This window comes from Saccostrea cucullata, unplaced genomic scaffold (genome assembly GCF_032062105.1).
Source record: "Saccostrea cucullata isolate Sc308-1 unplaced genomic scaffold, CSIRO_AGI_Scuc_v1 ctg1734, whole genome shotgun sequence".
Taxonomy (NCBI): Eukaryota; Metazoa; Mollusca; class Bivalvia; order Ostreida; family Ostreidae; genus Saccostrea; species Saccostrea cuccullata.
Window position 1 is genome coordinate 1 of NW_026924759.1, and position 13038 is coordinate 13038.

A 13038-nucleotide genomic window follows, 5' to 3' on the forward strand; every position below is an offset into this window, starting at 1 on the left:
CGTCACAATGCATAGGTAAGCATATTTTTTGCACAAGGCCCTAAACAAACTTGAATCGCTGCCAAGTAATACCTGTGTAGTCAGCATAAAAACGTAGGTCTATCGTATTTTTTGCACAGGGCCCTTACAGATGATGCAACAGGTATAAAAGTCGCTGCCAAAATCGTAGTAGCAGCGTTGTGAATCGTAGTAGCAGCGTATAGTGTATAATGTAAACACAGTGTAAACACCCCGTATAGGACATATAGGGGCTATGTATTAACCCACCTAGCCCCCTAGGGTTAGGGTTAGGGTTGTAGTGAGTTGACCCAGCTATCCCCCACAGACCCCCTAATCTGCACTCAGTTGAACCCCCTATCCTCCCCCAGGGGCTGCACTCAGTTGAACCCCCTATCCCCCCCCAGGAGCTGCACTCGTTGAACCCCCTATCTCACCCCAGCTGCACTCAGTTGAACCCCCTATCCCCCACAGCCCCAAAAGTGCACTCAGTTGAACCCCCCATCTAGGCGGTTTATACTACTCTTCTCTGTAACAGATGTTCTGTGGGTGATATTTCTTTATCAGTGGTTTGGGGGAAAACCTTTCAATCAAATCTATTTATCCGGTATTTTGTTGGTGACAAATCTTTATATGGTGTTCGTTAGTAACCTTTTTGTATTAAGTGTTCTGTGGTTGGTATTTCCTTATCAGGTACCCCCTATATAACCTCTACATATGATCTTGTTTAAAAATCCTTTTATTTTTATTCTATTCATTTTCAAAAATATTGTTTCGTTTAAGTTCTTAATTTAATTTTAGTCAGTTTGAATATTACATGTACTGAGAATTATTCATTATTATCTATATTTAAAAAATATCTTATAGGAGGACGAGATTAATCAGAGGAAGCTGAATGGTATAAAATGGTATAAAATACATAAATTGTATTTCTATTTAATCTTTCAATCTCAGAGATGTAATTTTTAGGATCGATGCTTAATCCCCCTAATTATGAACAAGGCAGAAGACGAAAATAAATATATGGAATGGTTTTAGATATTATTCAGGAAGGGTGAGTTTTTCATTTTCTAAGTATGATTTATAGTTCTAGTCTACAATTCTATACATGTGGGGTTTTCCTATTGTGCTGAAATACTAAAAATATTCTCAGAATAAAAAGTTTTTATTAGAAAAAATACACATATACATAATTATAAATACGGATAAGATTATTTTCACACGATGACTATTATGTATTAATCTATGTATTTGTTCATTTCTATGAAACGCTGCGATATTTCCTGTATTTACAAACGTTTTACATATATTTCTTAAATAAAACTAGAGTATTCGTAAATGACTTTTTAAAATACATACTAATAAATACATATTAATAAAGAAAAAAATAAAGAATTATATAAAGCCAAACACATTTATGACATTCGATAGCATAAAAAACAATTTGCCATATTTATACCTTCATCACCTGAATACAATTTGTATTTCTCTTAGATGATTCGATACGCAAAAGTATGTTCTACTTATGAACGATTTTTAAAACGAGGCAAGTTATTGACAAACAAGTTGCAGAAACAAGAATATCAGCAATTTCGTTTAAACTTGTCATTTCGTAAGTTCTATGGACAACACAATGGCCTTGTCAGCAAATACATTTTATCATAAAGTCAAATGCTAACTCACGTTTTTCATACTTATTGTTAAGCCATTATATATGAATTGAATTGTCGACAGATTTTTCCATTATTTCCCAGTCATCTACAATGATCGTTAAATGACAAATATATCATCTTCAGAAAAATCATATTGATAAAAGAGATGAATTTAATTTGGGAGAATTCATGAGGTACGCGAACTACACTTACGGGCTTCATGGAATATGCAGACGTGAAGCATCATAGTTCGTGTCCTCATTAATTTCTCAACAAGTAAATCCATCTCTTAAATGAACTGTAAATATTAATACAAAGGGAAATAAAGTGTATATAATACATAAACTAATTTACTGTACGGGAACATTTAAACTAAAACAAAGATTGCATCACGTTATAAAACCATCAATACGTACGATATTCAATGATAAATAAAATTATGCTTTGGTTATTCAGTTTGTTGGTCTTAGTTCCAAGTGACGTCATAGACATAGCTATGAGAAGGTGAGCTGTTACTGGATGAACTACGTTTACTTATATCGTCATAGGATACGTAATCATACTTTCGTACTTCTTTTTCCTCTTCTGTGGAAGAAATCTTAATTGCAGGCGGGGAATGGCATTGTTCTTTTGTATTTTCTCTAGCTTCTTTGGCTTTCCTTTGTCTGTTTTTTATTCTGATGTTTTAAAAACATATAAATGATTTTTTTAATTAAGAAACAACATTAACAACATTTATTTATTATGATGTTTGGACATATGACAATTTAAATAACTTGCATTATACTTCAATTTTTTTTTTTTTTTTTTTTTTGGAAAGATAACAAAAAAAAATTAAACGAACTTACTCTCATACATTACTAGTACAATGTATTCACTCTATGGTAAAAATATGCTTATTCCAAGGTCGATATCATATTTTTTAAGTAAATGAAACTAATGTCATTTATGTCTTACATTTTGTAGATTTTAGCGATCGTGTATAAAACTCCACATGCTGTTAGAATGGGAACAGATACCAGAATCACAACATTTTCATTTCCCCCTGAGAATATATCATAAAATTACAAAAGTGGTGAATTAAAAATAAGTTGGTGAGTTTTAAAAGCATCTGGTCTTCTCCTACAATCAATAAATAAACAAAATAGGATTCTTTAGCCGTAGAGCCATGTTGTATATTACAATTTGGATAAAAGCTTCATTACCAATTACTGTACCTTTTCCTTCTTCTTTGGAGGTTGGTTGAAATTTTTGTTTAGCATTCATATTGTTCTGTTCAGGGCGAGATGCTTGGATGGTAACTTCTTGAATTTTCCTTTTCATGTTCGTTACATGCTTATCAATATTTCTATTGCTTTCGTTGAAAAAAAGAGCTGTGGTTTACTCATTTTTTCGTGTGATTTTCTTCAGAAAATTGTTCCGTGGGAGAGTCAAACTTTCCCGAACTGTGGACTTGACATACCTCTTTGTTTCTTTTGTGAGGTAAGAATTATTGAAATTTTGTCGAAAAGCCACTGTTGGGGGTTTTGTTTCTAAAAGAAGAATTTTCTAATGTTATTACCATGGGGTCAGTAAGAAACACATCATATTTCATAAACTGTATTATTCAAAGTTACCTGGTAAGCAGTCTTGGGGCCGACAGTATTCAGATTCGTAATAGTTGCCATTACAAAACTGAGTCATACAATGGCGCCTCCTCCATTTTGTTTTTCCCTCACAGGGATAAGAACACGGCGTCCAGTCACTCCAAAAAGACCAACCACCTGCAAAATATTATCAATATTCACGATCATCCTCGTACAAGTATTGTATTCCACTCAGTGGCTACATGAATATTTAAAATGTTCACGACCTTCGTTGTACAAATATTATCAATGTAGCGGACAGTATTGGGATCTTCACTGTCTCGCTAGTAAACTAGCTTGTCTAGTGATGCAGTAGAGCCTCTCTGTCAGATAAGTTCAGCAAACGGCGAACCTGTTTCTCCCTTGGATAGGTGACCGCTTCCACATTACAAAATTGGTGTCAGCGTAGTGACTCTGGTGCCTAGTGTCCTGCTTCAGGAAGTCTAAGAGGTTGGACTTAGTGTCCATATACAGCCTTTGTGTCTGTGGACAGCAGGGGGTTGCCGTAACTGAAGGTTCCGATCTGCTTCAGGAAGCTCCAAGGCTGGGACTTTGTGTCCAGGTACGGACTTCGTGTCCGGGAACGGCATTGGTTGCCGTAGCTTCATGAAGAGTTCAAGACACTCAAAGAGAACTAATGCTTAGCTTTGAGTCGAAGCTTCCCTGAGCAGTGAGAAGTAGAGCCGACAGTATAAAGGGAAATTCACTGCATCGCCAGAGAAGAAGCTTTCCTAGTGATGTAGTAGAGTCTCCCTCTATTCCAGGCAAGTTAAGCAAAGAATAGCCTGTTTCTCCCTTGGAAGGGCGACCGCTTCACGTTACATCAATACTCAAAACCATCCTGACGTCCTCGTACGAATATCGTATTCCAATCAATGTACAAATAATGAAAATATCCTGACCATTCTCGTACAAGTATCGCATTCCAGTCACAGGTTATACAAATATTTGAAAATGTTCAATTATCCAATTGTCCTCGTACATATATTATTGATATTTTACATTATACTCACCCCATGCATTTGGGCAAAAAAGGAATATCGAAACTAACAATCTAAACAACCAAATACACTCCATTTTTTCCTGTTTCCAGTAATGTATTTAATTAAATCAAATTAAACGCTCTGATTCTGACGAGCCTTTGAGTAGGTACATGTACATGAAAGAACAGGAAAATTTATATGTGGCACTGATAAATATTGATAATCGTATTTATTGTTTCCTTTTCCATGCTTTTTAAGTGTATTTATATCCATGGTTTTAGATAGTTCAGCTATTTTCCCACCAATATGTCAGTTCTGGGTGTAACTAGTGAATAGCTAGATAAAATAGAAATTGTAAAATGTTCATAACATAGATAAATCAACAAAATGTCAAAACATCTGGGATATTCAAGACGATGATATATGTGGAGATAGCGAACAGTATTAAACCCCCAAACCCATTAGACAATACAAAATAGGAGCAGAGCAAACACGGACCTCCAAAACATCAGAGGTGGGATCAGGTGCCATAGTGAAAGGAGCATCCCTTGCCGGCCGGTCTCATCCGCCTTGCGCTTTTTGTCATGTTCGGGAAAAAACGGAAAAATCTTTGGACAATAAAATTAATGGCCTAGCAATCAGTATGAAAAACGCTAGTCAGCAATTGACTTAATGGTAAATTGTATTGATTGACATCGTCAATGTATCGATCATAGAACTTACTAAATGATGACTTTAACGAGACTACTGATATTCTTGCTTCATCAATTTCTTTGTCAAGAACTTACCTTGTTTTAAAAATTGTTCATACGTAGAACTTGGTCAATCATTTTAGTGTAGCGGCTTAGATCAAAAAATTAGCAGAATATTTCACTTGTGGATACAAGCATGAAAATTGGCACAGATGTCTATCTGATGCTACTCTATCTAAAAACATCGTTGGCCACCGCGATTTCCGCCATTTTCAAGATGGCCGCCACTAAAACAAAATGGCGTCATTTTTTTTTTACAATCTGGTCTTATATAAAGTTTTTTACTGCCAAAATAATTATAATTTTGGCGCTTAATGGTATTTTAGAGGTACAACAAGACTATCTAAATTATATTCCAGCTTCAATGCATTAAATTAAGGAAAAAAATACGCATTATATCATTCCCTATTTTGGAATTTACATATAATCGCGGTAGTGAGAAACCGATTTTGAAACTTGTAGCAGCTGTTCAATTCCTTCATTGCTATTTTCATGGGCCTGAATAACAGGAAAAAAATGTATATAAAGCCTTCAATAAACTAAACAGTCCTTCAGAAAGTAAAAAGTAAAATCTCGTTGAGTGAGATAATCCTTAAAGGAACGTAAAACTTCAATGAGCGAAAGTCGTCCTCGTGGCGCAGTTGTTAGAGCGTCTGCTTTAGAGTCGCGATTTAAGGACTGATCCTTACGTCGCCGATGATCAAGGACCGGTCCCATTAATCGAGGTCCCATGTCGCAGTAGATGCTGGCACAAAAAAGGTCCCTCACTGCTCAATGTCATAAAATGCCGAGTATAGAACAAAATTTGAACTTGCAATATTGAAAACAGGTATACTTGAGATAAGACTATTTGAAAATTACATAATTTAGATCAGAGGTTGAACTCTGGACGAAATATTGAAATATAACTGTAAAAATTCAGAATAAGAGGAAAATTCATGCCGTCATAATGCATTTACTAGTCAGAAACTTACGTCATTTTTATTGATTCGCAATCGCCAAGGGTTTTAATGATTTTTAAAGCATGGTAAAGTAAACTGCAAAAGCAGTTTCAGTTTTTCAGGAAATCACAGGGCCTAAATAGTGAATCTTGTTCTTTAGATATCTTACAAAAGTTTAACGGACTTCATTGTTCAATTGTTTTTGCCTTTGAATTTCTCATATATTTTTGTCTTTTATTATCGGTTACTATGTCGAAAAGAATTCGACTTTCTTTATCTGCTCAGGAGAAGCAAAGCACAGATTGGTCAAAGTGTTTTATATGTCAGGAAGACAAACTTGAGACACTCAAATCCCCTCCAATGAAACACGATATGGCAAAATCAGGGTATAAAACTCTGTCAAAGAATATCCCAGAGTTTGCAAAGATCAATGAAATGCCTATTCCTCTCGATATAAGTCGAATCGATGAAGGTGATGGAATAGAGGCTGCTTTGATAAAAAATGAAGCAAAATATCACGAGTCATGCCGACTACTCTTTAATAACACAAAACTTCAAAGAGCTCAAAAAAGACATCAGACTCCTGATATGACTCTTTCTGATGTGCCATCATCATCCAAATTTACTAGAAAAAGTACTAGTGCATCAACGGAAGAACGATCCTTACATCTTGAAGAATGTTTTATCTGTGAGAAACAAGCACCGCTTTCTGAACTCCGTGAAGCTATGACGATGCAAATCAACACAAGAATTTATCAATGTGCAAAAAACTTGCAAGATCAGAAACTTTTGGCAAAATTAAGTGCAGGAGATGTTGTTGCACAAGAACTTAAGTATCATGCGGCATGTCTGACATCCTTGTACAACAAGGAAAGAGCACATTTTAGGAAGCAAGAATCGATATCAAAAGTTGCAGACACAGAGGCTGAAATCGATCAGATTGTTTTTGCTGAGTTAGTTACTCATATCGTGGAATCACAACGCGGAAGTACAGGAGGTTTAGTATTCAAATTGGCTGATCTGTGCCATTTATATGAATCCAGACTTAAACAGTTCGAAGTTAATTCAACATTAAATAGAACGTCTGAAAAATAAATTATTGTCTGAAATTCCAGACCTCAAAGCATTCCACAAAGGACGAGAGGTTTTACTGGTTTTTGAAAAAGATGTTGGCCCAGCACTTGTTTCTGCATGTGACTATACCGATGCCATGTATCTTGCTAAAGCAAGTGAGATTGTCCGTAGAGAAATATTTTCCGAGCATCCAACATTTTCTGGTCATTTTGATAGAGATTATATCATTGATTCTGTTCCACGCTGTTTAGTTGACCTCGTGTCAATGATTGAGCATGGACCTGATATTAAGTCTCAACTAGAAAATGGTCTAACAATGTCTGACTTTGCTATAGCACAGCTTTTGTACTTCAACAGTCACAAAAAAGGGAACAGAAACATAAATGAGAACTTGAGACATTCAAGTGACCGCGAACCACCATTTGCTATATATGTTGGTCTTCTTTTGTATGCAAAAACAAGAAAGCGACAGCTGATAGATGCCCTGTTTCAGCATGGTATATGTATTTCATATGATCGAGTTTTGGAAATATCAACACAGCTTGGGGAATCTGTTCTTGATCAATTCGTTGAAGATGGTATTGTTTGTCCTGCTGTTTTACAAAAAGGCTTATTCACAACATCTGCAGTTGATAATATTGATCATAATCCTTCTGCTACAACATCAACTACTTCATTTCATGGCACCGGGAAATCAAAAGCTATAAGTTGTCTTCCAGAAACATATACAAATGTAAAACCAGCATTCCTGAAATCGAAACCAAATCCACCGCTTCTTCACACACCATTGATCATTTCTGATCACGACTATCTTGTCCGTAACCTCCGTCTCGAGTATGAATGGCTTCAAGTTGTAAGTTTAACAAATGAAGTGCTAGATGTTGAGACAGTTTCATGGTCGGCATATCATTCGTCGAAAGGAAGGGGGCCACACGTAAACATCAGCATTTCTTCATTGCTGCCATTATTACAGGAGCAGGCTCATTCAGTTGCCACAATGAAACATGCAATGGACAAAGTGAAGGCAGTAACATCCTTTCTAAATCCTAGACAAACGCCTGTGATGGCTTGTGATCAACCTTTATTTGTTCTTGCCAAACAGATACAATGGGAATGGCCAGAAATTTATGGAGAAGATAGATTTGTAGTTATGTTTGGAGGGTTGCATATTGAAATGGCAGCTTTCAAACTGCTTGGTGATTTGTTAAAAGGAGGCGGCTGGGTGACAGCATTATCTGAAGCAGACATTGCATCTTTTAGAACTGCTGAGTCTTTCTTGACATTTTCTAATCTAGCTAAAACAAGACAAGCTCATCAGATTACTGCCTGCTGTCTGTATAACCTGATAAAAAAGGCATACCAAAACGCAAAGGAACTTGATAATTGTGATGCAATTGAAATGGGTGACATATTTTCTTGGTGTTCAGAACAGGATAAAAAGATTCCACAATTTAAATTTTGGTCAAGAATGCTAAATTTGGAATCTCTTGTTCTCTCCTTTGTAAGGTCTTACAGAGAATCAGATTTCAGGCTTTATAAGGAATCTTTATCAGATCTAATCCCATATTTTTTTGCCCTAGATCACATCAATTATGCTAGATGGCTACCAATTCACCTTCGGGATATGCTTGCATTGCAAACCAAGCACCCGGACATATACCAAGAATTTGAAAAAGGAAATTTTACCGTTAGAAAGACAAATAGCAAGTTTTCAAACATTGCAATTGACCAAGCCCATGAGCAGAACAATGCTATTGTAAAAGGTGATGGTGGTGCAATAGGGTTAACTGAAGATCCAGCGGCTTTAAGGCGCTGGATGGTGGCAGGACCAGAGATTAGCAGACTTATTGAAGAGTTTACAGGAGTATGTGGAAATGTTCACGAGAAGAAAGGAAAACTTCATGAAGAAACTCATGCTGCTCAGAAGGATTTTTTTGCAAAAGTGAATCGGCTTCTAAATACGTTTTTGGAAATGGGAAATCCCTTTGAAGAAGAGTCATCGGAACTTTATAGTTAAGATACCAAAGTTGTTGTAGAAACTGAAAGTGCAGATGAAATATTGAACATAGGAGATATTGGGAGAGAACAATATAGGGCATTTCTTTTAAGAATGCGAGGTGATAATCCAGGTTTTTATGAACCTGTTAGAAAGAACAAATTTCGCCTTTTTAATCCCAAACCAAAATCTGATTCTTCAAAGTCAAAATTGGCAAATTTAAAAGATGACTGTAGCCTTTTTTCTAGGCTTTTTATTTCCTGTCAGAGTAGGCAATGCGATCTACAAGAATTTTTTGAACATGAAAATCAGAAATTCCCTCCCTCACTGTCACAAAATGGTTTATTAAATACCGGTGTTAAATCTCAGTTGATGCCTATTTTGGAGGGTGGTCAAGAGTTGCCAAATAATGAACCGATAGTTGACTCACTGGTAATTGACGGTGCGTCATTAGTCAATTCAAAACAACCCGGACAAAGTCGAACCTTTGATAACTATGCTAATGACATTGTCTTGCCGCACATCAGTTCCCTTGCACAAGGCCATTTGAGGGTAGACATTGTCTTCGATGTTTACAAAAACGATAGTCTTAAAGCAGAAACTCGAAGAAAGCGTGGCATGGGGTCTAGACGAAAAGTTACTGGAAACACTAGACCCCCAAAGTCATGGAACACTTTCCTTCGATGTGATGAAAACAAAACGGAACTACTTCGTTTTTTAGCAGATAAAATTGTATCCATGATTACAGAGGCAACTATAGTAGTAACAAAAGAGGAAACTGTTGTTAGTAACAAAGCTATAGATACCGACATTATATCACCATGCAAACATGAAGAAGCTGACACTCGTATGTTCCTACATACAAAACATGCAGCACTTAACGGTAGCAGATCAATCAACATAGTCAGCTCGGATACCGACGTTGTTGTTATTGGTGTGTCTGTTTTTGATGAGTTAAATGTGAATCACTTATGGATAACATTTGGAAAGGGCAAAGATATGCGATGGATACCGATTCATGACATTGTTAGATCCCTGGGACCGAGATCAAAAGCATTACCATTCTTTCATGCATTCACAGGTTGTGATACAGTGTCAGCCTTTGTTGGGAAAGGCAAAAAGACAGCATGACAGGCCTGGAATGTTTTTGAAATGGCCACAGAAGTGTTTCGGTTCTTGAGTACTCCTTGTGACAAATTGACGGATCATATAATCAACGTAATAGAAGAATTTGTTGTCATCATGTACGATTGGTCTAGCAGTGTCAAACAAGAGGCCCATGGGCCACATCGCTCACCTGAGCACTAGGGGTAGGAAAAAGTAGAAAATGGCTTTTTATTGTAAAATTTAAATCCAAAAGTAGTCCCATGACCAATCATGGATTTGCTATTTTTTAGAAAATGATTTTTAAAGAATTTTCCTATATATATCTTTAAAAACTTTCGTCGGCCATTTTGGCCCCGCCCTACCCCTGGGGGTCATGATTTGAACAAATTTGGATCTACACTACTTGAGCATGCTTCCATATAAATATGATGAATTATGGATTTGTCATTCTTGAGAAGAAGATGTTTAAAGAATTTTCCTATATATTTCTATGTAAAAGTTTGGTCGGCCATTTTGGCTCCGCCCTATCCCCGGGGGTCATGATTTGAACAAACTTGAATCTACACTACCTGAACATGCTTCCATATAAATATGATGAATTATGGATTTGTCATTCTTGAGAAGAAGATTTTTAAAGAATTTTCCTATATATTTCTATGTAAAACTTTGGTCGGCCATTTTGGCCCCGCCCTACCCCCGGGGGTCATGATTTGAACAAACTTGAATCTACACTACCTGAACATGCTTCCATATAAATATGATGAATTATGGCTTTGTCATTCTTGAGAAGAAGATTTTCAAAGAATTTTCCTATATATTTCTATGTAAAAGTTTGGTCGGCCATTTTGGCCCCGCCCTACCCCCGCGGGTCATGATTTGAACAAACTTGAATCTACACTACCTGAGCATGCTTCCATATAAATATGATGAATTATGGATTTGTCATTCTTGAGAAGAAGATTTTTAAAGAATTTTCCTATATATTTCTATGTAAAACTTTGGTCGGCCATTTTGGCCCCGCCCTACCCCGGGGGGGTCATGATTTGAACAAACTTGAATCTACACTACCTGAACATGCTTCCATATAAATATGATGAATTATGGCTTTGTCATTCTTGAGAAGAAGATTTTTAAAGAATTTTCCTATATATTTCTATGTAAAACTTTGGTCGGCCATTTTGGCCCCGCCCTACCCCCGGGGGTCATGATTTGAACAAATTTGAATCTACACTACCTGAGGATGTTTCCATATAAATATGATGAATTATGGATTTGTCATTCTTGAGAAGAAGATTTTTAAAGAATTTTCCTATATATTTCTATGTAAAACTTTGGTCGGCCATTTTGGCCCCGCCCTACCCTGGGGGGTCATGATTTGAACAAACTTGAATCTACACTACCTGAACATGCTTCCATATAAATATGATGAATTATGGATTTGTCATTCTTGAGAAGAAGATTTTTAAAGAATTTTCCTATATATTTCTATGTAAAACTTTGGTCGACCATTTTGGCCCCGCCCTACCCCCGGGGGTCATGATTTGAACAAATTTGAATCTACACTACCTGAGGATGTTTCCATATAAATATGATGAATTATGGATTTGTCATTCTTGAGAAGAAGATTTTTAAAGAATTTTCCTATAGATTTCTATGTAAAACTTTGGTCGGCCATTTTGGCCCCGCCCTACCCCCGGGGGTCATGATTTGAACAAACTTGAATCTACACTACCTGAGCATGCTTCCATATAAATATGATGAATTATGGATTTGTCATTCTTGAGAAGAAGATTTTCAAAGAATTTTCCTATATATTTCTATGTAAAACTTTGGTCGGCCATTTTGGCCCCGCCCTACCCCGGGGGGTCATGATTTGAACAAACTTGAATCTACACTACCTGAACATGCTTCCATATAAATATGATGAATTATGGCTTTGTCATTCTTGAGAAGAAGATTTTTAAAGAATTTTCCTATATATTTCTATGTAAAACTTTGGTCGGCCATTTTGGCCCCGCCCTACCCCCGGGGGTCATGATTTGAACAAACTTGAATCTACACTACCTGAGGATGTTTCCCCATAAGTTTCATCTTTCCTGGCACAGTGGTTCTTGAGAAGAAGATTTTTAAAATATGCCACTAAATTTTCATTAATTCCCAATTATCTCCCCTTGAATGAGGGCGTGGCCCTTCATTTGAACAAACTTGAATCCCCTTCAACCAAGGATACTTTATGGCAAGTTTGGTTGAAATTGGCCCAGCGGTTCTTGAGAAGAAGTCGAAAATGTGAAAAGTTTACAGACAGACAGACAGTGATCAGAAAAGCTCACTTGAGCCTTCGGCTCAGGTGAGCTAAAAAGTAAATGAAGCGCGCCTTGATCTCTTTGCTCGTAAGCAGCGTCCATATAATGGCATTTCTCCCTCAAGAGCTGCTTTTGAAGAGCATATTAGCAGAGCTGTATTGCAGGCTGGACATACATGGGGTCAGGCGCTTTGTAAGTGGCAAACTTTACCATCACCTTCTGGGTGGGGTTGGGAAAAAGAAAGTGGATATTGGGTCCCACACTGGACATCCTTGCCACCAATTGCCGCATCATGCCAGGAATTACTGAAATGTGGGTGTAAAATAAGTTGTTCCGGGAACTGTAAATGTTTCAGGTCCGGATTACCTTGCACTGCTTTATGCAGCTGTAACTGCTCAGAAGATTAGGTCTCATGTCCTTAAAACAGGTACAACTTGTATTTACGGGCATGCGCATTGTATGTTTATATAAAATGGGGGTCCATTCATGTCATAGACACGGTTTCCTTTCTTAATTTTACAAGAAATAAAAATATTACCAAGGAATATTAAAAATATTAAGGGAAAATTATGAAAATAGACGCCATTTTGAAATAAGTGGCGGCCATT

General features: G+C 36.7%; 1 protein-coding gene across 1 annotated transcript; it reads right to left on the reverse strand.

Moving 5' to 3' along the window:
• Positions 1 to 2115: 2115 nt before the first annotated feature.
• Positions 2116 to 4358, reverse strand: LOC134267249 (uncharacterized). Its single transcript, XM_062749468.1, has 5 exons — positions 4288 to 4358; positions 3266 to 3412; positions 3086 to 3181; positions 2607 to 2694; positions 2116 to 2326 (listed from the first exon to the last, which is right to left on the reverse strand). The coding sequence occupies exons 1-5, from the start codon at positions 4349 to 4351 to the stop codon at positions 2116 to 2118; spliced, it is 606 nt and encodes a 201-aa protein (XP_062605452.1). The 5' UTR covers positions 4352 to 4358.
• Positions 4359 to 13038: the final 8680 nt, after the last annotated feature.

What these genes read in the sequence shown, in the direction of transcription:
- LOC134267249 (XM_062749468.1), bottom strand. Translation starts at nt 4,351, where the DNA reads ATGGAGTGTATTTGGTTGTTTAGATTGTTAGTTTCGATATTCCTTTTT. An exon ending in CAAGTCCACAGTTCGGGAAA is followed by an intron (nt 2,695 to 3,085) that starts GTTTGACTCTCC and finishes ATATATTCTCAG; the next exon opens with GGGGAAATGAAAATGTTGTG. An exon ending in ATCGCTAAAATCTACAAAAT is followed by an intron (nt 2,327 to 2,606) that starts GTAAGACATAAA and finishes TTAAAACATCAG; the next exon opens with AATAAAAAACAGACAAAGGA.